This window comes from Neomonachus schauinslandi, chromosome 10 (genome assembly GCF_002201575.2).
Source record: "Neomonachus schauinslandi chromosome 10, ASM220157v2, whole genome shotgun sequence".
NCBI classification, from domain to species: Eukaryota; Metazoa; Chordata; class Mammalia; order Carnivora; family Phocidae; genus Neomonachus; species Neomonachus schauinslandi.
The window spans coordinates 56,296,741-56,324,187 of NC_058412.1; the positions used below are offsets into that span (position 1 = coordinate 56,296,741).

Consider the following 27,447-nt stretch of genomic DNA (forward strand, 5'->3'; position numbering starts at 1 on the left):
GTGAATTCCAGCCAAGGGTAAGAATTTGGGAATTTTTCCAATTACTCTGGCTCACGAGGCAGCGTGACAGAGGACTGTAAGCCCCCTACGTCTGCCCAGAAAGCCCCCGCGCGCAGTGAAGGGCACATGTGCGTTGTTCCAAGCGCTAACCCACCCGGTCCCTGGGAGCCCACACCGCAGCTCCAGGACGGGCTTCCGAAGCACACGCAGTTGCACCTGGACATGGATCAAGCCATATGGCAGAGCGTCCTGGTCTCCGGGAACCAGTTCCTGCTGGGAAGCCCAATGCCTGCACGGAGACGCAATCCTCGAACTGGTGACTGGGCCAAAGCATCACTTAGGGCTAAGAGTCGGTGAGCACGGTGCCCACGCCGGCTAGCCGCCCTCCCACGGCGGGGCGCTACCGCCCGGGGGGGCCAGCCCGGAGCCAGCCCCCTCACAGAACCGACTCCTTGGATTCCAGTTCGGGGGCGCTGACTGCGGGGCCAGCGGGGTTCTGGTGCGTCACCAGGGGCGACGTCTCCTCCTCCGATCTGCAGTTGGGGACGGCCTCCACCTTCACTTCGCTCAGCTCCTGCTCCCCTTTCTTCATGGTCTTCTGATTGAGGTGGTGGAGAATGCCCGCACCCAGCGCGTCCCCTTCCACGTTCACCACGGTGGTGGTGCGGTCCCTGCGGGGGGAGAAAAGGCAGGCATTGGCGCGGGTGCCGCCGGGCCGGGCCGCCACAGCAGCCTGCGCGCGCCTCGTCGTGCTACCCAGGGCCAGGCCTCACTGTGCTCTAAACGGAGCTTCTTTCAGGATTTCTTATTCTCAGGAAAGCAACAGACCCTGACTGTGGAAAACCTGGAAAGAAGAGAAGTATAAAGAAGAAAACAAAAGTCACCCACCCACACTTCACAACTCCCAGCGAATCTAGTAACATCTTTCTATGTATGTATTTTATGTGGAGTAGACACCATCGTATGAGAGTCCCACGTAGCTGGGACGCAGAGTGTAGACAGGGTTTCGGACCCAGCTTCTCTCCTGCTCAGCAGTACACTGTGGGAACGCCCCTTCTTTTTCTCGCCCCAACACTGTGTCTCTGCTCAATGTTCAACTTCGCACGTATTCCATGGCAGTTGGCAAACACCGTCTCATAGCACTGTCCTTTCCAGGAGCTTGTCTTCCCACAGATTAGTCCAATCACCACCCCATCTCTCCTGGGGCTCAGAGCAAGTACAGTGCCCGTTTTGGGGCAAGGAGTGAACTCGCCTGCGTGCACCGGAGAAGCTGAGGGCTGTGCAAGCAGAGGCTGCGGGGTGGTGGACGGCTCACATGACTTCAGGTCTCTCCTGGGCAGTCTGCCTGGTGCCCTGTTCCTGACTAACTGCCTCTTAAGGGCCTGCCTTCCTCATGCAGAGGCAGCTGGCTGAGGAAGCAGACGGGGCCTCTGACGCTCCGCTCTGGTCCTGTCCAACTCACCAGCTCAGGGACTGAGTTCCCTCTGATGAGCTGTGTGGACAATGTGGGTCTCTGCTGCACATTTCACCCTCCTTGTTCTGAGGAACTGTAAGGATTCTGAGAATTCCTTTCAAATTTCCAGGGCTTACACAAGAAGTTGGAAACCACCATTCCCAACCACAATGGGCAGAGCCACGAGCCCAGGGCCAGACTCCAGCGTTTAGGTGATGCCGTGCCTGGCTCTGGCTAGCCTGGCCAGCAGTGTCTTTCTTCACTAATGTTTACTGAATGCTTTACCACAAGCCTGGAACTCTTCTATGCACTGTGGATATGCTAACTTAGTTCATCTCCAACACAGCTCTGGTGTAGCTTCTATTATTATTCCCATTTGACAGGTGAGCGGATCAAAGCACAGAACAGTTCCTATCACAACAACTAGTAAAGCTGGGATTTGAACCCACATACCTGGGTTTCAGGGCTTCACTTTCTTATCCATATGCTCTACTGCCCAACATTAGTACCTCAGGTGACCTTCCCTATACAACAAGTACTGTTTACACCTAAAGAAGGTATCACACAACTCAAGGAATCCACACTCAGAATCAACACTCACTGTCCTATGCCCTTATAGGAGCCCTGGTGATGGTGGCCTGAATCACACCTCCTTCCTAACTCCTCTTCCCCAATCCACTCACATCAGCTGGGTTCATCTTCACTTCCCTTGCCGAAATCACTCCTTGCATGTTCCAGGCCAAGGACAATCATCCCCAAAGGCTCACTGCTCCAATGGCTATGACCCCTACGCAGCCAACAACCTCCATTAGACCCTTGTCCTGCCTGTGCCTACCCTGGGGGCCCAGCCTGGGTCTTGGACCCCCATTTTCCTGGATGCTCAAACCAAGTTCTCAGTAATGACATTTCATGGTCATTCATGGCCTTTGACTCTTACCCTGTTTAATTTTTCCTAGCTCTAAATTTTGTCTTGCTTGGGACACCTGGGTGGCTCAGTCGGTTAAGCATCTGCCTTTGGCTCAGGTCATGATCCCAGGGTTCCTGGGATCGAGTCCTGCATCGGGCTCCTTGCTCAGTGGGGAGCCTGCTTCTCCCTCTGCCCGCCACTCCCCCTGCTTGTGCTCATGCTCTCTCTCTGACAAATAAATAAATAAAATCTCAAAAAAAAAAATTCTGTCTTGCCAGCTCAACTGTAGGCTCCTTCACAAGGCATGTTTGAAGTTTCTCCGCATACCCCAGACCTAGCAGGGTGCCAAGCTCCTACGGAAGTCGACACAGACTTGCTTCTATTCAGTGCCCTTAGGACTTGCTACTTACACAATCCAGTCCACAGCCAGGATCAGAGAAAGGTCATGAGTGGGCAGCCCGATGGCCTCCAGGATAATGGCGATGGTGAGGACCCCTCCAGCTGGCACGCCGGCCGCGCCGACACTGGATGCTGTGGCTGTCACTCTAGGGGACGGCACAGAAGACTAGCCATTGACACAGAGCACGGTGTGAGCACAGAGAAATGCAATATGGCAGCTGTGGCTTAGAAACCGAAAACCACACAACCCTAGGTGCTGCTGGCTGAGGCCTTCAGAGATGATTCACTCTCTTCAAGTAATGAACTCACGCTGTCATCTCCAAATGGGACCCCCCCCCCCACCCAAGTCATGGTGAGATTGGTATTCATGGGGTGTTTCAAAGGAAATCACACACATAACAAAAAACCTCTGAAGTTTTGACCCAGACCTGAAGATGAAGAATAATGAACTTACAGAATCGTGAAAATCTGTCCTGCTTTGAGCTCAATGTTGTTGAGCTGGGCAATGAACACCGCGGCCACACACTGGAAGATGGCTGCCCCGTCCATGTTCACAGTGGCCCCGATGGGGAGGATGAACCTGCTGACCCTCTTGTCCACACCGTTGTTCTCCTCAATGCACTTCATCATGGAGGGAAGGGTTGCTGAGCTGGAAAGGGAGAAACGGCCAACCATGACAAGAGTCCTTCCCAGCCTGGCTAAGAGACTACGCAGCTCAGACCCAGGAACAGAGCAATTTGCACCATCCCACTGTCTGGTTTTCTTCCCTTGAAGAAAGAGAAAAATTGGAATTGTTTCAAAGCTTCTGTCACAATGTGAGGTAATGTCAATTCCCAAAGTATTCAATATCTGACTCCCTAGATTTACCTGTTATGTTATTTACCTGGATACACCTGTTCCAAATATTTCAAGAAACGCCACATTACCTCATGGTGCAAAATGGTCTCAAGACAGCAAAGAACTATTTATTCTACATGCGCATCTTCTTTCTTGAATTGTTCTCCCCCAGAAGTCAAAGGCAAACTATGACTTTTTTTTCCTTTTAGGCCAAGAAGTAGCAAGGGCTGTGAGAGCCTGGAGAGGACTATGTTCCTGGATAACTGGAAGAACAAGCCCTGCTCTCTCCAGCTAGCCCCACGGGTGGCTGCCACAGCTGAGAAGCAGATTTGTTTCTAAGCCAGAGAAGCTTTCCTCCCTAATTCTTTTTACCATCATCACCTTATCATAGAAATAGCCATTCAGGATGGGAGGAAACATGCAGCAGAGAGGCAAAAACCAAATGTATGAATGCAATGTGCAGCCATCCTTTGAAAGTTTTCTTTAACATACTTGGAAAGCCCAATTTTTTGGAAGCATTTCCAATAATGACAAGGTGCATCTTTTGTATTAATTAGATAATCCCACAATACTGTGGACTCCCAGAGAGCTAAGCACCCATTCCTCACCGTGATGCCTTAGTCTTATTTTCTAATCCATATATCCAGAGGGAGAATTGGGCAGGCATCATTCTAGAAACTTCCCTGCAATGCATTTTGAGGTAAGTGGTTGCCTTCTTTTACTAATTAGGGTGAAGATCCACAACTGAGTTAAATAATGATCTGACCTCTAAGGAGCATGAAGGAGAAGGGAATGAGACAATCCTTCATTCTGGCAATCCCAGAGACCCACTTCCATAAAAGTGTGGGCTGGTAATTCAAAAAACCAGACAAGACCAATTTATAGTTTTCAATAAATCAAAATACACCAAACGTTGGTTGTGCAGCTACGACTGGACTCAGCTGGTCCCACAGGACTATGACTCAGAGCAGCCGAGGGCGCCTGAAACCGACTCACCTAGAGCAGGTGGCAAACGCTGTTGCAAATGGCGTGACGAGGCCCAGGAGGAAGCTGAATGGGTTTTTTCGTGTGAAAACAAAATAAATAAGTGGCAGAACAATTCCTCCATGAATAAAATGGCCCAATATAGATGTGAAGATATATTTTCCAAGGCTGGTCACCAGCACGATGATGTCCTTCATTTCCAAAATCTTGCTTCCAACCAGGAACATGATGCCCACGGGTACATACCTAGAGCGTGAGCATAGGTACCTGTCAGTAAGAGTGATGTGATGATGGGACTGGGAGACGCAGGCCCTTCTTGAATACACAACACAAGGACTTTCAACTAAGTGGTCTTCATTTCTCCCTAGGATGATGCTAAGGGCACCTGGCTGGTTCAGTCAGTACAGCATGCAACTCCTGATCTCAGGGTGGTGAGTTCGAGCCCCAAATTGGGCGTGGAGCCTACTTAAAAAAAAAAAAGAAAGAAGCTCTCTCTAGAATGATCCTGAGGAATTGAAAACGATGGGCCCATTTTATAGGCTGTGAAACTGAGTAGAATAAACATGATAAATCACCATGGGTAATAGAGTCAGGACCAGAATCCAGATTTCTTTCTCCTTGGATATATTATGTTCTTAACAGAAGGATGCTACCAACCACATGGGCTCCAAAATGAAAAGTCGAGGAACTCCTCAAGATCAAAGCCTCTGGGACTGAGAACTTGACTTTCAGCCTTGGTCAGGCTTGTTCTGAGAACTTAGAAACACAAAAGACTAACACCTATTTTGCAGAATTGCTGTGATACAGAATTGAGCCAAAGCTGGGACTTTTGTTAAGTTTTAAATTCTCCGTGGTTTGGAAAACATGATTCCGTGGGAAAAAGTCATTAACAATGACCCTCAGGGAACACTCCTCGAACGTGGAGATTTTTTTAATGGCGAGACGGGAAGAAGAAAGGGAAGGAATGAACTATGGGAGCCACAAAACCCCAAAGTCAGCTGTTTTAAATTAAAATAAATTTAGGAAGAATTTTATAACCATTGACTTTATTTGTAAGTTTCAATTACATAGATAATAATATCACATAGTTCAAATTTGAAAGGGTTCAAAAGGGCGAATAAAGTCTCCCTTCCACATCTGCCCCCCAAGTACTGAGTTTGTTTCCACCTTTACCTTATTCTTTTTAAATATTAGCCTCAAAACTGAAATACTATAGATTATCTTGCCATTGTTCTGCTGATGGACCTCCAGACTATTCCCAGGTTTTCATCATTATAAACAATGCTGCAAGCAGCCTCTTTGTGCCTACCTGCCTGTGTTCTCTAGGTAGAGACACCAAGAAGTAAAACTGTTGAATTATGGGGTGTGCATATTTTAAATTTTAGTAGATATCAACAAATTGTTCTCTAAAGTAGCTGTTCCAATTCATATTCCCACCAGCCGTCCAGGAGAATCATCTTTTCCCTGAACCACTGGTTCTGACCCAGGGATGATTCTCCCCCTGTGGTACATTTGGCAATGTCTGGAGATATTTTTGGTTGTCATAGCTTTGGGGAGGGGTGTCACTGGCATCTAGTGGGTAGAGTCCAGGGATGCTGCTAAACACCCCAACGTTTGCTCAAAACTATCCTCACTCTTATCAACGCCTAATAAAACCAAACTTTTCATTTTCCTAATCCTAGTAAGTTGGGCATCCCTTAAAATGTTTATTGATCATTCAGGTTTCCTCTTCTATGAATTGCCTGCTCACATACTTTGTCTACTTTCTAATAGTATATTCAGTCTTTTTTCTTTTTCAACAACCAGAACTCTTTGCATTAGTGCTTCTCAAATGATCTTTGGTGTATTTCTATCCAGTTGGTCATGGGCCATATTCTTATAAAAGACAACAGAAATAAAATATTAGAAAAGTGATCATGTGCTTGGATGTTGCAGCAATATGAAATTGCTACAAAAGTTTCTAAACACTTATCCTCAATTTCCCTATAAATCTCACTGCAGCCAGATAAACAGTTCGTGAACTTGTACCAGTCCTCTGGAAACTAGGTACCTGAGATGTGTGTTCGTGTGTGTGTTCATATATACATTATATGTAAATATATATAAACTTTTTTCAGTGTCTTCTTTTGTTCAAGGTATCTTTTGCATGCAAACATTTTATATTTTGATGTAGTCAGATTTGGCAGCTTTTTATGGCTTGTACTTTTTGCGTTCCATTTAGGCAGAGTTTCCATACCCCTATGTTTTCTTCTAATACTTTTAGGGGACCCCCCTCCTCCTTTCTTCCTTCCTCCTTGGATGGTTTAATGCAAGGGTTAGCACCCTGAATTTTATTGGAACAACCACATTCACTCATTTATAAATAGTCTACAGTTGCTTTCATCCTATAATGGCAGAGTTGGTAGTTGTGACAGAGACCATATGGTCTGCCAAGTTTGCCGAGCCTGTATTTAATCAACTGAGGCATTATTTCTGTGAATAGTGCAGGATAGGCAGGTGCTTTAACATTACAGTAGGTAAATAGCAAAGGCAAGATAGCAGAAAGAGCTGCTACTGGAGATCCCTCTCAAACCTGGTTGAGATCCTTTAACCAGGTAAGGCATTTTAAACACTAATTCTGTGTGAGATGCACTTGCTGGGCAACAGATCTCCCACTGTAGTCAAACACACAGCAGGATCTGCCTTACTGAACACCCACTTATATAACTAGTACATCGAATTGAAGGAATGACTATAAATTGGTTTTCAGATTGAAAACAAATGTCTTAACATCGCAACATCACTTTCTTGCATAATTTCCTTTAATCCAAACTTTGGGAGGATTTTAGACTTAAAAAAATAAGGGAAAGGGAAAGAACCTAACACGTGATGAAAACACTTTTTCCTTTCTGAAAATATTTTTCTCCCCAGAACAACAGCAGTCACATGAACAGTCATGTTTGCAATGATGGAGTCAGACTCTGGAATTTTTGATTGAGGAAGATAAACACCACTAGTGGGGGCTCTGGACTTGGCCTCCCCTTCAATTCCAAACTTTACTACCAAATTCCAGTCTTCTCTCCTAAGATCTGCCACCCCCATGCCATCTGAGAGAGAGACGTTGTGGGATAGTTAAGGATTGACGATAAGGAAAATGCTTCATGTATGAAAGGATAAACTACATTTCTGGACAATGTACCAGTAGAAACTAAAACCCACAGAAGTTTGGTTCAAGTAAAACAGCAAGATGAAGCTTATGAGGGATAGGCACTGGAATTGGTATGATTTCTGAGAAGTCACTTTGAGACCTCTGGTCAAATTTTTACTTGTTAGCCAGAAATCAATCCAATGGTTTTTATTAAACAACTGTGCTTTTACTGATGTTACATAAAGAAACATTTATGTGAAAAGAGACCATTCCAAGTTTATATATGCATGGGGTGAAAATGAATTAGTCTTCCATGCTGTGAAATATTATAGGAAGGGGCCCCTTTGAAGCTTGAAGTCTACTGTTTTAAGATAAATAAGCTTTATTTTATGCTGCAGGTAGCACACTTATGGAGTTCATTGCCCCACAAGATGATATGGGCATCCCACATGCTATGGATAATGGGGGAAACTCATAAATAAAGGCGTCCCTGTGGGTGTTGAAGAAGGGACTGGTAACTATGGCACATGCCTGATTCTCTGAGGTCCTAGACAAGAGGAGAAACTGTCTCCACCTCCACAACCCCCTGTATCACTGTATCAAGTTTGGCCCATGGTGCATCAACCATAGGCGGAGCACTTAGCCGGGCAGCCCCACAGGGGTGACCTAGGACAGCAGACTTGGGTTCTTTTCTGGATGGCAAAAGAAATGAGAGGGAGAGTAGCAGGCGGGCCAAACTTACCACATAATCCACGACACCAGCACCATTGTTGCCTCATTGAAGGCATTAAAGAAACGGATGAGCTCTTCTCCTTCAGAGCCGAGTTTCCTTAGGGCCACTCCTAACACTAGGGCAAAGAGGACCAATCCTAAAATGTTCATCCCTTCGATCTCGGTGCCAATGGGAATCTGTGGGATCAGAGGGGACAGAGGGTCTAAGTTTACAACAGATGAGTGAGAATTCAAGTAGCGGTTGGACAATCACTTCAAAGGGTTGCTTTTATTTTATTTTATCAAGTAGCATTTTCAACTCAGGACTTGAACTCATGACCCTGAGATCAAGACCTGAGCTGAGATCAAGAGTTGGATGCTTCACCGACTGAGCCACCCAGACGCCCCCAAAAGGTTGCTTTTAAAAGAAGAGCTGGTTAATATAACATTGTATGTCAACTACACTGCAGTAATAAATACAAAAAAATAAATTAAAAAAAATAAAAGAAGAGCTGGGTGGTGAAAAGTTCCTTCAGATCGAGAGTCAATGATTTTAACTGTGCCTCCCAAATGTCAACAAATCTTGTTGCTAGACTGTTACTGTGGCCTCCTAGCTGACAAATTTCACAAAAGATTTTCAGGATATTCTTTCCTGAGTCACTGACTTAAAATAAAATATATGGATATACTGTATTCCTTTTTTTTTTTTCCATAATGCTCAATCTCACTACTACAAGCATACATTGGACAAACGTATTATTACATCAAAATACATGAAATTCTGAACGGGAAACATATATCAGCATGGTAAAAAGAGAAAGAACATTTTTACCATAGATCTGAGTTCTAGTCCCAGCTCTGATATTAAATAACTTCTCTGACCTTCAGGTCCTTCATCTGCAAGAGGAAGTGATTTGGACTAACTAGTAGCTTTCGACTTTTTTTTTTAAGTACAACTTTTCCTCAAAGAAAGGCTGGTAGAGCTCAGAGCCCCTCAGCCCTGAGAAGCTGTATGTGTGGCGATGGGGAAAGGGCGAAGTACTTCCTTCTTCCCATGACAGCTCTGTAGCAGCACTGAATAATCCTTGATTATCTTGGTCCCTCTCCTTGTCCTTCCAGCTCTATCATGAAGGCTGGGACCTTACCCAGTGTCCAGCCGATAATGGCTACTCAAAAAATATGTGTGAGTGAATGATGGCTATAGTGAGTTAAGCCCCTGAGACAAGTTCTATGTGTAGAGATAGGTTAAATCACCTATTAGTTATATTTCAGGATAGCAGAAGGGGTGTTATAAAAGATTTTTTGAAGAAAGGGACATCAGTTCCAATTTGACGAAATGGATCTGCTAAAGATTGCAATGCTGCAGAGGCTGGCCTTGGGCCATGTCGGTAAATAACCCAAGGAGCAAGCCTAATTATGTTCTTCAAATAGTTCCTTCAAACCCCAGTTTTCAGCCCTGCTGAGAGGATGCATCTTGTATGCTCCTTCAATTAAAAAGCATTATTTGCTTTATAAGTTACTAGCCACAAGTGATCTTATAAAGAGCTTTACCTTCTCATGGGTTACATTTCCAGAGCTCGTGTTGTGGGTCACCTCTCTATAATCAGTTGCATACTGGGAACAAGAGAAAGAAGAAGATGCTGTCAGTTCACAGGTGAAGGCCGACCAGAGAATCTGAGAGGACTGCTGGACCTCTTGCTACTCTTCTTATTCACTCTGAGCGTTCTGGGAATTCCTCACTTGGTTGGCCTAACGAGGGCCTCTGAGAACCATACAAAAGTTACTTAAGACCAAGGCAGCATACATCCCAAGAGGCCTCTGAGTTTTTTAGGGACCCACACCATTAGGGGCAATGATTTGGAGGAAAAGTTCTGCACAATTTCATGCTGATAGTTTGATATTTCAAACACCTGACACTTTGAACTTTGGTATTAATTTCATAATGTCGAAGTTCACTTTTCAATGTGTCATTTTATTTTCATTCATATGTTTATGTTCCACTTTGTTCCAGAATTTATTTGAGCTTGACTGCTTTTCAGCATCTACTCCTTTTTTCTTTTTTTTAAAGATTTTATTTATTTGAGAGAGAGAGAGTGAGAGCATGAACCAGGTGTGGGGGAGGGGGTAGGGGCAGAGGGAAAGGGAGAAGAAGACTCCCCGCTAAGCAGGGAGCCCAATGAGCGGTGATCTCAGGACCCCAAGATCATGACCTGAGCCAAAAGCAGACACTTAACCTACTGAACCACCCAGGCGCCCCTCAGCATCTACTTCTAATCGGCTTGGCCTCCGCTCTCCAAAGCAAAGGATGTGAGGCAAGATGGCATTTTTTGGCTAAGTCTTGTGGGAGACTCACTTATCAGAAGTGAAATGACTCTCCAAACTTGGGTCCTACAATTGACTTCACATACTTTTGCACAATGCATGCAGGTGTCTCCCTATGGCAGAATGCATGACTGAATGGAGTTTCTTATAAAATGCCTTTCCTGACCCCTTCTAAGGACACGTGGCTCTGAACTGTCAAGAGGAACCCATTATGGGGTACTGCTTTGTGCCTGCCTTTGATGCAGCCTGGTCTCTCTCACCTTTGATTTATAAAGCTTTCAGACAAGCAGAGGTGTTCAGCTATCCTGTGATTACAGGTGACAGGGGAAAAAACCCACCCCATGCCTTCTGTGATAGGCACTGAAAGCCCCATAAACCTTTTGTTTTTTTCCTACCTCACATTATATATATAAACCACAGCTGTACTTATATGCAGATTTTAAAAAAATATTTTATTTATTTATTTATTTGAGAAAGAGAGTGAGCGCATGAGCAGGGGGGAGGGGCAGAGGGAGAGGGAGAAGCGGGCTCCCTGCCGGGCTCGATCCCAGAACCCCGAGATCATGACCTGAGCCGAAGGAAGCCGCTTAACCAATTGAGCCACCCAGGCGCCCTGCAGATTTTTTTTTTTTTTTTTGGAAAGATAGAGAGGGAGAGGCTGTAAATAGAAACAGAAAAGTCTTTGCTTGGAAAAGGCAATGAGATTAGTCCATCTAATCTAGACCTTTATACTCCTTCTCCTCATATAGCATGGCTACTGGGACGTTACTTGCGAAAATTAGGAAAAACTAGAAACAATCTGAATGTCTATCAATAAGGAAGTCACAGAATAAAATTATGATATGCTCACACAGTGGAATAGGGCCATTAACATTATGCAGAAGGGTATTTACCGACATGAAGAAATGTTTATAATACGCCGCCTTAAAAAAAGAGATTAAAAACAGTATGTGTAGCTTGTATACATCCTAACAAAACGTGTAGTACAATTGTTTTTATTTTTAAAACACGTGTGGCACATGCAGAGAAAAACATATCTGAAGGATGTATACCAAAATGTTAATGGGTATCTCTAGGTAGTGATTATGAGTGATTTGTAATTTCTTCCATATTTTTGCACTTTTTAAAAATTTTTTTACATGAGCATATATTACCTTCATAATCAGAAAAAAACATAAAAGTATATTTTTTAAAAATTCTAAAATATTTAAGGGATCCCCAAAATGTTATTTAAGAGTCTTTCTCAGGTGATATGAAAGGATGGTGGAACCAGTGGGATATTTTAGAAAACCTTTTTGTTTTTTGTCATTTCGTTTGTTTTAACTCCAGGGTCCCCTCTACAAAAATTTAGGCCAGGGTTACCAAGTTTTGTTAACAATACTACCCCTCTCTGACCCACCTTACCTAACTCCATGGCATCATTTATACACCACCCCCATAAAAGTTTCTTATTTTTTGCAAAGCATCAAGCCTTACCGTACGGAAAGCGGCAACCACAAGATTTGAGGGAAACAGGTTTCTGTTGGAAAAGAAAGCACTTTGTCAGTGTTCTTAAAATTCAGCAAAGTGTCCACTTTCAGATGCCCATTCCTGACAGCCTAACACACAGTGTTCCCTCTCTGTCCAGCAGTTACTGTGGTCCCTGCTTGATCCAAGCACCCAGCTAGGGCTCGGCTGCCGGGTCACAGTAGATACTCGGCACGCACCGATTTTTATCCTTACCTCCATCATGGTACTCCAGAAAAACTGCATCACTTCCCCTAGAAATTAAAGCCTGTCGCAGTGGTTTTCAACAGTAGTGGTATTGCCCACTGGTGAAATCCAAGGGAGTGTTTTCATTGTCAAAATAACTGGGGGGCATTCCTACCATTGGGGAGTGTGTATAGGGCGGAGTGCCAGGTCCCAGCCATTCATTCTACTGAGTGTGGCCCTCACACTTTCCAAATGTCCTATATGACATACCTGTAGATGAAAGCCTTATTTGTAATTACCTCAGCCTAAACTCATTCCAAAACAAGGTTGTTTTTTTTGCACAATTTGAACATACACTGAATTTTCTAGGAATGCAATTACTGTGCAAAACGTGGAATAAGTTTTATTTTGGTTTGTTCAGAATGTTTCTAAAGATTGTTCATCTTTCAGGAAAATCACATCACCAATGGCAAATTGTAGGATCTGGGTCCTTAATTGCACACACCAGTATCAAGTACCAGCCCGCATTTATAGCTGTCTCATTAATGGTGAATGTAAATTCAGAAGCAAACACCTAATTAGGATCTTTACATATTGAAACACATCATTTTTTATTATAAATTACTCTCCTTTTATCTTTCTGTTGAGTCATATTGATGCTTTGAAATTGAAATGAACTGAAATTCTATTTATGGATTTCATTTCAGGATGAAGGATTTTATAAAGTATTTGTTATAAAAGGAGGGCAATAGGACTGGTCAAGTTAAGCTAGATTTTGAAACCAAAATCTATTCATGTGAACAGTTTTTATTGAGGGCCTCCTTTGGGTCAGGCTCTATGCAGGATGCTGGTCTTGATATATAACAAAATCCCAGTGATGGTCCATTTGTAAAAGACTGAATCATCCTTTACAATTATGCCAAACTTATCCATTAATACTTACTTCTGTGGCTGAGTTGTTTACCTAGCACTAGAATCTCTAGGCAACCATTTGCAGTGCTTTTTGTTTCAGAGGTAGGTAGGTCTGACTGCAACCCAGCTTGGCAAGCAATCTAAGACAGACTCCTGGTAGTTACACCTTGTACGATACCTTCCCCTTGAGTGGTGGGGCCTATGACTTGCTTCTAGCCAACAGAATTCAGCAAAGGTGATCGATGTCATTTTCATGATTAGGTTACATAAAATTGGGGTTTCCTTCTCGCTATTAGACTTTCTTTATTGCAACTCATTCTTTATTAAAACTCATTGAACTGTACACCTAAAATAGGTGCATTTTATTGTGTTTAAATCATATCTCAAAACTGCGTAAAAGGCTAAAAAATAGGATATAGTACTAACTGCAAAGAATTTACAACCAAAAAAATACATACGTTCAAAGGGATGACTGAATTTTCTATAGCTCAGCTCTCAGATATTAATCCCTGGAAAGGCACCACCTGGGGGCAGTGAGACATAGCTCATGCATCCACAAAATCATTCTCCTTTTCCTTGTTCCTCCTGCCCATACATACAATGGCAAGGAGCTGAGGCTGTGGAGTAAAGTAAAAACACTTCTCTGCACCATTCACAGATTGTGCCTCTGGTGTTGTATCTAAAAAGTCATTGCCATAATCAAGTCAAAAAACAGGCAGAAGACATGAACAGACACTTCTCCAAAGAAGACATACAAATGGCTAACAGACACATGAAAAAATGTTTATCATCATTAGCCATCAGGGAAATTCAAATCAAAACCACACTGAGATACCACCTTACACCAGTTAGAATGGCAAAAATTGACAAGGCAAGAAACAACAAATGTTGGAGAGGTTGTGGAGAAAGGGGAACCCTCTTACACTGTTGGTGGGAATGCAAGTTGGTACAGCCACTTTGGAAAACAGTGTAGAGGTGCCTCAAAAAATTAAAAATAGAGCTACCCTATGACCCAGCAATTGCACTACTGGGTATTTACCCCAAAGACACAGATGTAGTGAAAAGAAGGGCCATATGCACCCCAATGTTCATAGCAGCAATGTCTGCAATAGCCAAACTGTGGAAAGAGCCAAGATGCCCTTCAACAGATGAATGGATAAAGAAGATGTGGTCAATATATACAATGGAATATTACTCAGTCATCAGAAAGGATGAATACCCAACTTTTACAAAAACATGGATGGGACTGGAGGAGATTATGCTAAGTGAAATAAGTCAAGCAGAGAAAGTCAATTATCATATGGTTTCACTTATTTGTGGAACATAAGGAATAGCATGGAGGACATTAGGAGAAGGAAGGGAAAAATGAAAGGGGGGAAATCGGAGGGAGAGATGAACCATAAGAGATTATGGACTCTGAGAAACAAACAGGGTTTTAGAGGGAAGGGGGCTGGGAGGATGGGTTAGCCCGGTGATGGGTATTAAGGAGGGCACGTACTGCATGGAGCACTGGGTGTTATACGAAAACAATGAATCATGGATCACTACATCAAAAGCTAATGATGTATTGTATGGTGACTAACATAACATAATAAAATAAAATTTAAAAAAGTAAAAAGTTATTGCCATATTGAAGGTCATTTAGGTTCTCTATGTTTTCTTCCAGGAGTTTTAGAGTTTTCCGTTTTACATTTAAGTCTGTGACCCATTTTGAGTCAATTTTTGTGACGGGTGCAAGGTCTGTGTCTAGGTGTCGGATGTCCAGCTGTTCCAGCACAATTTGTTGAAAAGATTATCTTTGTGCCATTGTATCGCCTCTACTTCTTTGTCAAAGATCAGTTGACTATATTTACACAGGCTCTCTATTCTGTTCCATTGGTCTATTTGACTATTCCTTCACCAGCCACCACACTATCTTGACTACTGTTGTTTTATGTTAAGTCTCATATAGTCGGGTAGTGTCAGCCCTCCGACTTTGATCTCCTCTCTGCAAGCTTCTTATTCCTCTTCCCTTTGGCTTTTAAACACAGACGCTGCTGTGAATGAACTCTGGCTTCCTTACTCCTGAGCTCTCCTGCGTTCAGGCATCAGCTGTTTGTCATGTAAGCAGGTTTGCCTGCCCCTCAGAGCTCTGTCTTCAGGCACTTTTCCTAACTCCTCACATTCACACAATAACTCCGTGTGCTTTCAAAATAAGAAACATTTGAGCTGGAAGAGATTTTAGAGGTGGTCAAGATCAACACCCTCATTTAGCACATGGGGACACCAAGAACCCAGAGACATTAAGCTGGTACATCTCCCATTCATGCTCCACCTAGACTAACTGTCCAATACGGTAGTCATGTGGTTATTGGATACTTGAAATATGACTGGTGCTACGGAGGATCTGAATTATTTTATTTACATTGAAATGTCTTAACTGTAAACACTTGTGGCTAGTGTCTATCATACTGGACATTGCAGATCTGGAGTTTTGAGATCCAGAGTCTGGGAGTAAGAAGGACCAAATGGTCTTTCCATGCTTTGCCTCTCCACAGTACCCAATTTCACTGGGCATTAGGGGGTATGAGAGGAGGCTGAACTTCTGTTAGTGGTGGTATACACACATGCAGCTCACACAATGAAGAACTTCAAAAATGTTCCTTCTTTATACATCTGGTACTGTTTGCTCTTCTGATCCTATTTAAATGTCAAGGGTGGTATGCATTTCCCTGTCCTATATGAGAAGAATGGAAAACAATTTACTTTTGCTTAGGTATATTTTTTTGTTCCAGAAATATTTCCTTTTATTTAAGTTCAAAAATTCTTTACTGAATTTATGAAAATTTCAAAGACTGTTCAGAACAGGATATTGCACGGTATGTACACCTGCTAAATATTTATTATTCTTAGTGTTTATTGTTATAGAGTTGGTTAACAGGGACATGCCCCTTCAGATCTTGGTACCCCCCACAAGGCTGGGAGCAGAGGAAGGGTTGGGTGTAGTGGGCTTATACTCTGGTGACAGTGGGGGGCAGGGGAGTAATCTACCCTCTTTTGAAGGCCCATATCCAGTTTTAGATTCCAGCTGGAAAGGTTAATGCCAGGCCCCTGGGGTGGGGATTTTTGGGAAATAAGATTAAAAACAGCACCAATCCTCTGTAACAAATGGCCTGAGGGCTATCCCTGAGGGGCTGGGACACTTGAGAATATTAGCAAGGCACTCCAATATTAACTCACTTAATCCTCATAACAAATGTAGGTAGTAGACACTATTATTAGTCTCATTCTACAGATAAGAACACTGAGGCATAGAGAGGCTTAAAGACTTGTTCATACAGCTAGTAAGTGGTAGAGCAGGATTCAAACTCAGGTAGTTGACCCCAGTGTCTGCTTTTAATCCCCCCCCATGCCGCCTCACTGGGTGTATGCTCTTTTCAGTCTCTGAACTATTCAGGTAGTCTCCTGGGTGGCAGAAGGAAAGGTGTCAAGGTAAAAGCTTTTATTATTTTTTTAAATAACAAGCTGCCACTTTTTCCCTTTAGTGACTAACTAGGCTGAGAAACCTCCATTAATGGATCCTTGTTAGATTTGCTAAGAGTCTTCTTCTTGCCTATAGAAGAGAGACGTAGGCATATGCCAAACGGCCTGCCATGGCCAACATTTAAAAGAAATTATTCACTATTCACTCCCTTGACTACGATCTAGGGGCTAATATTAGAGCTCGGCCTCCCACAGGTTTCTTTGAAGCTATTCAAGAAGTGTGTTCTTTGCAGGTTGAGAGGCATCATATTCACACCAGTCCTTGACCAGGCAAGTAAGTCCCTCATGCTTCCCTCTGTGAAGCGAAAGGCTCAAAGCACTGTCCACTGTTGAGAAAATGAGCACAAGAAAAAAATATAAAGCCTAGAAAACTGGGCAACAGGCAAAATCTCATTTGTGTCTACCAGGCAGGCACAGGGCTGCATCCTGCTAAGCTTTTGCAAAAGACAGTGGCCTGGGGCCAGAAGGAGCCCTCGGCCCCACCCAGGAGCTGTCCTTACCTGCCACCTTTGCAGAGAAGCCTCTGGTTTTCCATTTGAAAACTACAAATTTTAACACCCACGGGAATGTTAGAAGCCAGTGGTCTCAATCCTTTCCACTCATAGCGGAAGAAAATTGAGGTCGATGGTCAGCTTTGGAGACCACAAACATGTAATGCGGGGGGCAGGAATGCAGAAACTGGAATGTCAGAGAGGGTATGTGAGGATTTCTGCTCCCTTTTAGAATGGAAGGCTCTTCTGTGTTCAGTTTTGACTTTTCTACATTTTCCAAAATTTCCACGTGTTGATTTTTTTTTAAAGATTTTTATTTATTTATTTGAGAGAGAGAGAGCATAAAGGAAAAGTGAGAGGTAGAAGCAGACTCCCTGCTGAGCAGAGAGCCCGACGCAGGGTTCGATCCCAGGATCCTGAGATCATGACCTGAGCCGAAGGCAGATGCTTAACCGAATGAGTCACCCAGGCACCCTCCCCCTTTTTTCCCCACAGTGTTGATTCTGTTAGTCCAAAACATAGTAACTGTTCACTTCTTTTTCTCCAAGTTCCATGTAGTTCCCAACACACCTAAAAACATTAGCTTCAAGTCATCCTGAGCTCCCCCAAACATTCCCCCTGCCATTTATTCTCTTTTCTTTTAGACTATGAAGAGAGGGCCATCCCCGTAAGTTCATGTGAAACAAACACAACTTCCCGATAGCTTTGTAATCCTGGCCCATTCATAACCAGAGTAAGCATAGAGTGGGCCAGCCCTGGTCAAACAGCTTTACAGACATAACTCGTGTAACCCTCAGAACAATCTTCCGAGGCAGGTACTTTCATGATGCCCGTTACAGAGATGAGGAAGCTGAGACACAGAAATTAGGGACATGCTCTAGGACTCCCAATCAGTAAGCCTTGTTAGGGACCAAGAAGTTCTATAATGACTGAGTTCCTTGTAACCTGTTTCAGCGGCTCTTTGGTGCCGAAACCATTTCATTTTGGATGAACAGTCACAGCTCAATCACTTGGGTCACACCCAGTTCTGAGAGTCCTGTACTGTTCTGAGTCTCCAGGCATAAAGCTCTGGGCTGCTCAGGAGACGACCAGCGCTCTCCCACCTGCTAGCTGCTCTCCATCACCCCTTCTCAGCTCTTGAAGGGCCTGCTTCCAGCACCCGTGCTTCACACACACTCCCTGGCCTTTGTTATTTCTAATCCATTGTGGCTTGGGAAATCAAACCACTCAGCAACGGCACTCTGAAAGTCTTCTGAAAGTTATACTGAATATCTATTAGCTTCATTTCTTTCTTTCTTTCTTTAAAGATTTTATTTATTTATTTATTTGCGAGAGAGAGAGAGAGAGAAACAGCATGAGAGGGGATAGGGTCAGAGGGAGAAGCAGGCTCTCTGCCGAGCCGGGAGCCCGATGTGGGACTTGATCCCAGGACTCCGGGATCATGACCTGAGCCGAAGGCAGTCGCTTAACCAACTGAGCCACCCAGGCGCCCCTAGCTTCATTTCTTTCTGACCTGTAGTTCCATCTTGAGAAAAATTAGACACCGGAGCAGAGAGACCCTGAGGCACTGCACCACCAGCAAAGCCCCAGCAGCAGCTGCACTATATTATCAGAGACCGCTCCCACTCCTTTTGGGTGTTTTGAGTTCTGGGCAGTTACCCAGTGAGGGCCTGCTGGATAACTGAGGTGTTTGTCAGTGTTCTCACTTCATTCAGTGCCCACAGGCAGAAAGGACTGCGCCCTGCCTTTACCAAGGAATGTGCCCAGAGTCCCATAAAATCAGTATCTGCGGGGTTTCTTTGAAGGAAGCAAATTTACAACTTTGACCCAGGGACTCAGGAAGCACTTAGACATGGCTCAGAACTCAGTTCCCTCTCACAAGCTCCTCAATGTGAAGGCAAATCGGAACAGCAGTACACAGGCTTTCCTTCACTGACGGGGCTCAGGTCCTCTGTTTAGAGGAAGTGGGCATCTGCCCTGACCCAAATCATATTCTTACCTGATTCCCTTTTGGCCCAGAGCAAACATTTCTGAGATGGCGGACTGGACCAGCAGCATGGCACCATTACTATGGCATATTGACTTGGGGGAGGGGAGAGTGGGAGAAGCAGAACCCCGAACTGTGGGGCACAAGACCCATAGTTTTGCTAATCCTTCTTTCAATAAACCACTCTGTGACCTTGAGCAAATCACTTAATCTCTCTGTCTCAGTTTCCTCAGTCATAAAACAGGATCATAGCACCTGCCCTACCTTTATCCGTGAGCAGCTGGAGGCTGGCTGTGGAAGCATTATGAAATGCTGCCTATTCCCAACAAGCCACGACAAAGGTTCTCTTAGTCCTTTCCTGCATCTGCAGCCCAAGTCACTGAAAAGTCTGCACCCAGACAGACCACTAAGCCATGATGCTGGGTCACCATTCGCTTCAGAAGCAGCAGCTGTAGGGGCTTGGATCTAAATCTAGAAAACCACGATCAAGAAATAAGATGTCCCTTCTGAGACAGGTGGTAATAAAGTAACCCCTCACCTTACCTTGCGCCATTTGGGGGCTACTGTCCCTCTTTTGGAGATAAAAGAATGCTACTGAGCCTCCCTCTGGGGTACCACCAGCAGGTCAGAGCTGGGCATCCATACTCCCTTCCCTGGGCCACTGATCCCTGCAAAAAAAAATCCTTTAACCCCATAACCACCTTCCCTCCTGGGGAAAACTGACTGATACACTGAATGTAATAAGCCCAAAGCACTCTCAACCTCAGCAGACTTTGTTTTCAGCACCCACCTAAAAGTCCCAAAACTTTAAGGATCTCAGAAGACCAAATATCAAGTTGCCAGATACCAAAGACTGTGATAACATCAAAGTCCTCTTAGGCCATCCGCATCTGCCTTTTTGGTATGAACTTTTTGGTCCCCCTCATTGGAGGTTTTTGGGTTGGTTTTGTGTTTTGTTTTTTTTTGTTTTTTTTTTTTTTCAATACAAAAGCCTTGGACTTTTTATTGTTGTTGTTGTACTTTCAAATGAACACAAACTCAAGCGGCAGACATTCATCACATTTTCCAGAGGGAGAAAAGCAAATAGCAGGAAGTCAAGTCACTTTGCCCAGGATTTGCTGTTTTTTGTAGCCTCAGCCAGGAGGAGCTTTGCCTCAGTGACTCAAGACAAAACATACCTCCAAGGTTCCGAATCCAGAATTTTCGGAAACCTGGAGGAGCCAGCTGAGCTCCTCACTCAGCTGAACCTGGCCAGGACGGTAAATGCCTCCAGGCTGCAGTTCTCCCATCTGTGAACTCTGGGCTAATGGAGAAACCAAGAGAGGCTGAGGCTTTGGATAATCCAAAAACAACATTGCATCTCAAGGGATAAAATGCAACTTCTAAGAATCACAAAGAGCAGGCAAAACTCCTTCCCCTCTAGAACTCACCCTTCCAGAAATAAAGCTCCTTGAAACCCAACAATACTCTACAGTGATCCTGACTATGGGGTGGAAGCGACTTGTCCCAAGCCCCCCGGAGAGCCATGTTTCTGGGCAGTGGGCCTCATACAACTAACCCCAGCCCTGTTATCCTTGGGTCCCCTGATAAGTCTTCAAAAATTGCTACCTTCCTCTCAGCGGAAGGGCTGAAACAGGGAAGGCCAGAGATTACAGGTGAGGATGATACAGGCAAAATTTAACTAATGCTCCCCAACAGCTTTCGGGGACCGCGCCGAGAAAACAGGGTGAAGATAATGGGGTATGGTTGGAACGTTCCTACTGGTAAGGGCGGCCAGATGGTACAAGGAGTACAGTACAGGTGGGACAGCTGCTCTTCCCTAACACTCCCACCTAATGGTAGGGCTGGTTCATCACCAGCAGCCAATTAAGAATGAACTCTTAGCAGTGTATGAAGGTGGTGTGTGTGTCCGTGTGTATGGGGGGGGGGGCGCACGCACTGGAATGCATTAGAGAGCTTGTGTCCCTCACTGTGCACTTGGCGGGGGGGGGGGGGGGCGTTACCTGGCCAGGTCGAGGAAAGAGTCCACTGTCTCTTTGGGGACCGGAGGGGACCCCGACTCCTCCAGCCCCAGGTCACTGGACTGGAGGGTCTGCGCGCCAGACCCAGGCTTGATGATGAAGGCCAAAGCGACAGCGAGCGCCGAGGCGCCAAGCGTGGTGAGGCCGAAGTAGGCGATGGCGATGCCGCCCAGGCGCCCGAGAGAGCTGGCGTCGAGGGAGGCGGCGCCCGACACCAGGCTGCAGACTACCAGCGGCAGGATGATCATGCGCAGCATGCGGAGCAGCATCTCGCCGGGGAAGGACAGGTAGGCGACCTGCGTGCGGGTGAGGCCAAGCCCGCGCAGCGCCGCGCCCAGGCCGGCGCCCGCCACCACTCCCGACACGGTGAACAGCACCAGCGCGTGCCGCCGTAGGAAGCCCGCGCAGCGCCGCGCGTGTCCCACCGCGGACCCGGGCGCGCCAGGCCCTGCTGCAGGCCCCGTCTGGGCGCCGTCCAGGTAGCCGTTGGTTTCGCTACTCTTCTCCATGGCGCTGCTCGCGGCCCCGAGCTGGAGGAGGCGGGAGACTTGGCTCTGGGATAAGCCGGGCTCTCAATGAACGGATCAGGCAGAGCTGGCGACGTCTGCCGGTTGCGCTCCGCGGGTTCTGGGAGCCGGCGGGGGGGAGCTCCCGGCGTGGGTGCAGAAGCAGGTGGGAAAGGGCCAGGAGAGACGCGGGAGAGCAGGCTGGAGCCACGGCCTGAGTGGATCGCGCCGCGCCCAGCCTTCCCACAGCGGCCACGGGCTGGAGATGATGCAACGCGGGAGCCGCGAGAGAGGACGCAGATGGGAAGAAGGGAGGGAGCCGTGAGCAGCCCGAGCCCGCTCCCTTCACACCCGCCGCCCCGCCCCCCGCGGCTTCGGCCAATCAGCGCCCGGGAGCCGCCGCCGCGCGCCCCTCGCCCTGGAGGCCGGCGCGGGGGGAGGGGCGGCAGGGCTGGGGGCGCTGCCAGGGACGCTGGGGCGCCGGCGGAGCCGGCCAATCGGGCGCCGGCAGCCGCCGTCCGGCCCCGCTAACTGGGGCGGGCCCCGGGTGACCGCGACGGGGCGCGGCCTGAGGCACGGCCCGGGCTCGTTTGCACCTGCCGGGGCCGCTCGGGCCGGCCGGGATCTGGGCCCTCGGGGTTAGAGGGCCCGAGAGAATGTGGAACCCAGCCGCGTTCCCTGGCCTGGGGATTGGGGGAGGGGAGGGGTTCCCGCCCGGGTTGGTGCCTTCGCCCCCGCGGTCTGTCCGAGAACACACCGGCCTCTGTTGCAAAAGGGCCGCGCGCGGTGAGGCATCCCACACCCCCTCACCCCCCCATCCCCCGACCCGGACGGTTCTCCGGCCGCGTCCTCCTCCTGCCTAAATCCCCTCCTCCAGGAGTCCTGTAGGATAAAGCACGCCAGGGTGCCCAGCGCAGGCCTGGCCCTGAGACGGAAGATGGATGATGGGTGGATGAATTAGAAAAGCCTTATCCCACGTTCGGTAAGGGCTGTGACAAATCTTCACCTGTAAGTGAAACCGGGGTGGCACCAAACCCAGCGCCCGGGCTCGCGTGCTAGCGCTCTCCAATGCAGGGGTCTTAAAGCCTCCCGGATAGGCCCTCGGTTGCCCGACAGCTGTCTGCGGGCTGTATGTAGCCTGAAGACGCAAAACTCTTCTAGAATCAACAGCTCTCTCGCCACCACTTGCAGTTGCATTTCTACCACGTAGTACACAAGCCACTGGATTTTTTTAAAAATTTTTTAAAAGATTTTATTTATTTATTTGACAGAGAGAGACACAGCGAGAGAAGGAACACAAGCAGGGGGAGTGGGAGAGGGAGAAGCAGGCTTCCCGCTGAGCAGGGAGCCGGATGCGGGGCTCGATCCCAGGACTCTGGGATCATGACCTGAGCCGAAGGCAGACGCTTAACAGCTGAGCCACCCAGGCGCCCCCAAGCCACTGGATTTTAACCTCTTCCATCTCTCGGCCCCCAGCCGTCGCAGGAAAACTGTACATACAGTGGTTTAGCCAGCCTGCAAAGATGGTTTCTTAATGTTAACACTCAATTCATTTCCTTTTTATTTCAACTTTTATGTAATACCTGCTCTGGTCATGGCGGATATATGAGAGACCTCTGCAGAGTCGTTTTACTCTGTCACATGTATTAGTTTTTTCATATTTTCTCATTCTGCTTTTGAAAGGAATTGGTCTTTTAAGACTTCTGGGAAAAGGGAGTCTTCTTACATCTGGCTAACCTGAGTTAAGGAGGAAGGCAATTACCCTAGATCTCTTGCTGAAAAGGAGGCATCTTTGAACATGTCATGACAGATATTTATACAAATCCAAATGCCTTCCTAAGGAACATTAAGGAGCTGTCCAAATTTTGAGACCTGGGAGGATTTCCTTGCTTGAAGCCAGCCAGTCAGCCAGCCATTGGCTGGAGTTTGTAGGGGTTTTTTTGATGGAAGGAAGGGGAGCATGCGAACATATTTTTATGTTTTCAGAACACAGTTTATTTCTCTGTGTGCACTGAAGAAAGGATTTTCTACAGACAGATTCTCTATTTTGCCAACCAGCCCCTCCCTTTGTTTTGATGACCACTTTTACCCAAAGGACTCTCAAATCATGCTCCAGAAATGAATTTTCAATTACCTGCTTTAGATCTCCACCTGAATGTCCTGCAAGCATACCCACAGCACGTCCAAAATCAAACTCATGGTGGCATTCCTCAAGGCTTCTGGACCCCCTATATTTGCTAACATTACTAACATTAACATTATTGACCACCTAGTCATGTCTGTATGAAGCCTCACGTGACCTAACATTATTGACCACCTAGTTGTCTCTGTATGAAGCCTTTCATTCGTCCTTCTCTAGTGTCTCTTCTCATCTGATCAATTGCCAAGTCCTACAGACACTCCTTTCAGAATATTTATCACATCCACCCCTCCCATCCATTCCCACTGCTGCCATTCTGGCTTAGTTCTTATTTCCTCACTTCTTATCTCGACTATCAAAATGTTCTCCTAATTAGTCTTCCTATCTCCAATGCTCTTCTTGTTCCAGCCGTCCTATTTTTTGCCTTGTCCCAGGCCAATCTTCCTAATGCACAATATACATGTTAGGATTAGGTTCCACTTTTCCAGTAGGAAAAAAAGAAGGAGCAGTGTCCTCTCCCTTTAAGAATATTTCCTAAAAGTTGTTCACGCTACGTGCTTTATATTTCATTAACCAGAATTTACAACACGACCTTACGTAGGTGAAAGAGAAGTTAGGAAATGTAATCTTTATTTTGCACAGGCATATCCCCAGTTAAAAATCAGTGCTTCTGATGAATAAGTTGTGGGAATGAAAGGGACAGTGTAAGGAATATAGTCAATGATATTGTAATAGTGTTGTATGGTGACAGATGGCAGCTATCCTTGGGGTAAGCACAGCTTGACATATAGACTTGCTGAATCACTATGTTGTACACTTGAAACTAATGTAACACTGTGTGTCTGCTATACTTCAATAAATAAATTAATTAAATTAATTTTTTAACAAAAGATTGGTGCTCTGTTACTAAAGAAGCAGGAAAGAATTGTATTCTAGGACATACCACTTCCTTCATACCATACTCCTTCATACCACTTCTTGTTCAAAAGCTTTCAGTGGCTCCCACTGAATTAAGAATACGCTCTTCATCCTGGCATTCAACACCTACCAGGATCTGGTGTCTGTTCCCTCTCCAAGCTTGTACCCTCTAGGCACGCTACAAACATGGGGCTGTGTGCTGCTTCCACATTTTCTTGCCTCTCCATACAGTCCCAGTTCACTTCTCTTGCAAAGCCTTTCTGAAGCCCCCTTGCTCCCACCGTCCTTGCTGCTCACAGCTTTGTGCAGCCCAGAGCTGTGTTAATAGTTAACCCTCCATTGGGAGTGATGAACGACCTGCCCTGCTGGCACTTTCCCTGGACATAAGTGGTGCCGAGTGGGAGAGCCGTGTTGTGGGCACCTTATGCTGTGCCTAATGTTTGAACTAGAAACACTTCTCTTTAAGTAGGAGCTGGTGTCTGGGGGCCTCTTTCAGGGACTGGCTGCCCTGGAGCTGCTCTCCCTCCAGGTGAGGCAAACCAAGAGACAGGTTATCTGCTCATGGCCTCCCCAACAGTTGCTGAAGTGTTTAACTTTCTGCTTTCTTTCTCTCCTTTTTTTTTTTTTCTTAATTCTTCTCCTTCTGCACTTCCATTACATTTCTTTTGTCTTTTCATAATTTTACACGCCTCCTCCTTGTTGGTATTTAGTACAAAAAGTCATTGATTCCTATATTTAGACACCTCCCCCTGCAACACTTACATGTGTTTTCTCTGGATTTTAGATGTATAAGTACCAAATTACAAAATACCTTACAAGTGGTCCAGTCTGATACCACTCGCCATCACCACCACCACCATCGTTTGATGCTTGAAACTCTCAATAGGTTGGAGTAAGTACTGTTCAGTAAGTATTTCCTCTCTTGTTTCTCCCACTTGGATTGGAGTATATTTACTCACCTTTTTGATTTTGAGCTTGACCATATGACCTACTTGGCCAGTGAAATAAGAGGATGTGAAGCAAGCAGAGGCATCGAAATGTTTTGCAGAGTTGTACTTAGACTCCTGCTTACGTGTGAGTCAGCATGCCCCAGGTAGATGCTGTCCCTTTAGCCTGGCAACAGAACAAAGGTGAGAAACGTGTCTGAATCCAGCCTGCCCCTGCAAACCCAACTGCTTTGCTACCTAAAGAAGACATCCCAGGCAGCCCACGGGCCCCTAAGTGAGAAAAATAAAATGCTATTGTTGAAACCTACTGAGATTTGGAGTCATGTGTTATGCTGTATCACTGTGGCAATAGCTGAGTCATATAAACCCTCTTTTCAACATCTGTTCCAGTTATCTATTTTTATTGAACAAACCACTCCAAAACATAGCAGCATAAAGTTACAGCCATTTTCTTATGCTCATGATTCTGTAGGCCAGAAATTCAGGCTGGAGCCTTAGCTGGGTGGCTTCATGACTGGACATGGCTGCACTCCACCAAAGCCACATGCCTGGCTATCTGCTGGGATCCTCAGTTCTTTTTCACATTGTGTCTACTGAGGCTGGAATGTCCAAGATGGCTCTTTCATTCGTACCGCGGGTGCCTGGACTATTGTGGCTGGAAGAGCTGGGCTGGCTGAGCATCTCTCTCTGTCTGTCTGTAGGTCTGTCTCTCAGTGTGGCTAGCGTGGAATTCCTCACCGCAGAGTGATCTCAGTGTAGTCAAACTTCTTATAGTGGTTGACTTCCCTCAGAGGGAGTGTTCTAAGAAATCTAGGTAGAAGCTGCAAGACTTCTGACCTCGCCTCAGAGTGTCCCTTCTTGCACACGCTGGTGGTCAAGCAAGTCACTAAGACCAGCCCTGATTCAACAGAGGAGAATTAGACTCCACCTCTTAAAAAGGGAGTAGCAAAGAATTTGCTGCCATCTTTGATCCACAGTAACATCCTTAAAGCTTACATGTGTGTGCATTCTAGATCCGCACACATACGTCATTGCTCCCACAAATGCCCTCACTCTGAGGTCTCTTTGGACGACTCTGTTAGAAAGTTCCTTTGGCATCATTTAGTCATGTTCTTAAAACCATGACTGCATCATCTATCATGAAGAAGAATTCATTTCGCTCACTAAAGCAATGCTATGGATTTTTTTATTTAAGAAGTCGTAAGAATGGTGTCTTTCCTATATTGTCAACAATGACTGTCTATCACTCCTAATATGCTTATGTATTGGTGAATACTTTGTATAGTACATGCTTGCAGACTTCTGCTAGTAGAGAGATATTCTCAGTTCTGATTTCACATCTGATGCCAGTTCAGTATTTTCCATATTATTTCACTAGAATGATAATGGCGTCACTAGAATCACATAGCAGGAATTATTTTCTGCCATGAATGGACTCAAAAAGGAAAATCGTATCCCACAAAGGCCAATTTGGATTCTAGAGTACTTCTTTACCTTTACTGAGAGATGCCAGATAGTTTAACAATTACACTTAAAAAGTTAAACTTTAGGGGCGCCTGGGTGGCTCAGAT

General features: G+C 45.7%; 1 protein-coding gene across 1 annotated transcript; it reads right to left on the reverse strand.

The window, feature by feature from the left end:
• Positions 1-42: 42 nt before the first annotated feature.
• Positions 43-21,874, reverse strand: SLC1A4 (solute carrier family 1 member 4). The gene is made up of 8 exons (XM_021699176.1): positions 21,348-21,874; positions 12,217-12,259; positions 9,970-10,032; positions 8,450-8,616; positions 4,593-4,826; positions 3,214-3,408; positions 2,771-2,905; positions 43-671 (listed from the first exon to the last, which is right to left on the reverse strand). Exons 1-8 carry the CDS (start codon positions 21,872-21,874, stop codon positions 437-439), a joined length of 1,599 nt encoding a protein of 532 aa, XP_021554851.1. The 3' UTR covers positions 43-436.
• Between the last annotated feature and the right edge of the window lie 5,573 nt (positions 21,875-27,447).

What these genes read in the sequence shown, in the direction of transcription:
- SLC1A4 (XM_021699176.1), bottom strand. Translation starts at nt 21,874, where the DNA reads ATGGAGAAGAGTAGCGAAACCAACGGCTACCTGGACGGCGCCCAGACG. An exon ending in CTGGTGTCGTGGATTATGTG is followed by an intron (nt 4,827 to 8,449) that starts GTAAGTTTGGCC and finishes CTCACGCTCTAG; the next exon opens with GTATGTACCCGTGGGCATCA. An exon ending in GGACAGATTTTCACGATTCT is followed by an intron (nt 2,906 to 3,213) that starts GTAAGTTCATTA and finishes GCCGTCCCCTAG; the next exon opens with AGTGACAGCCACAGCATCCA.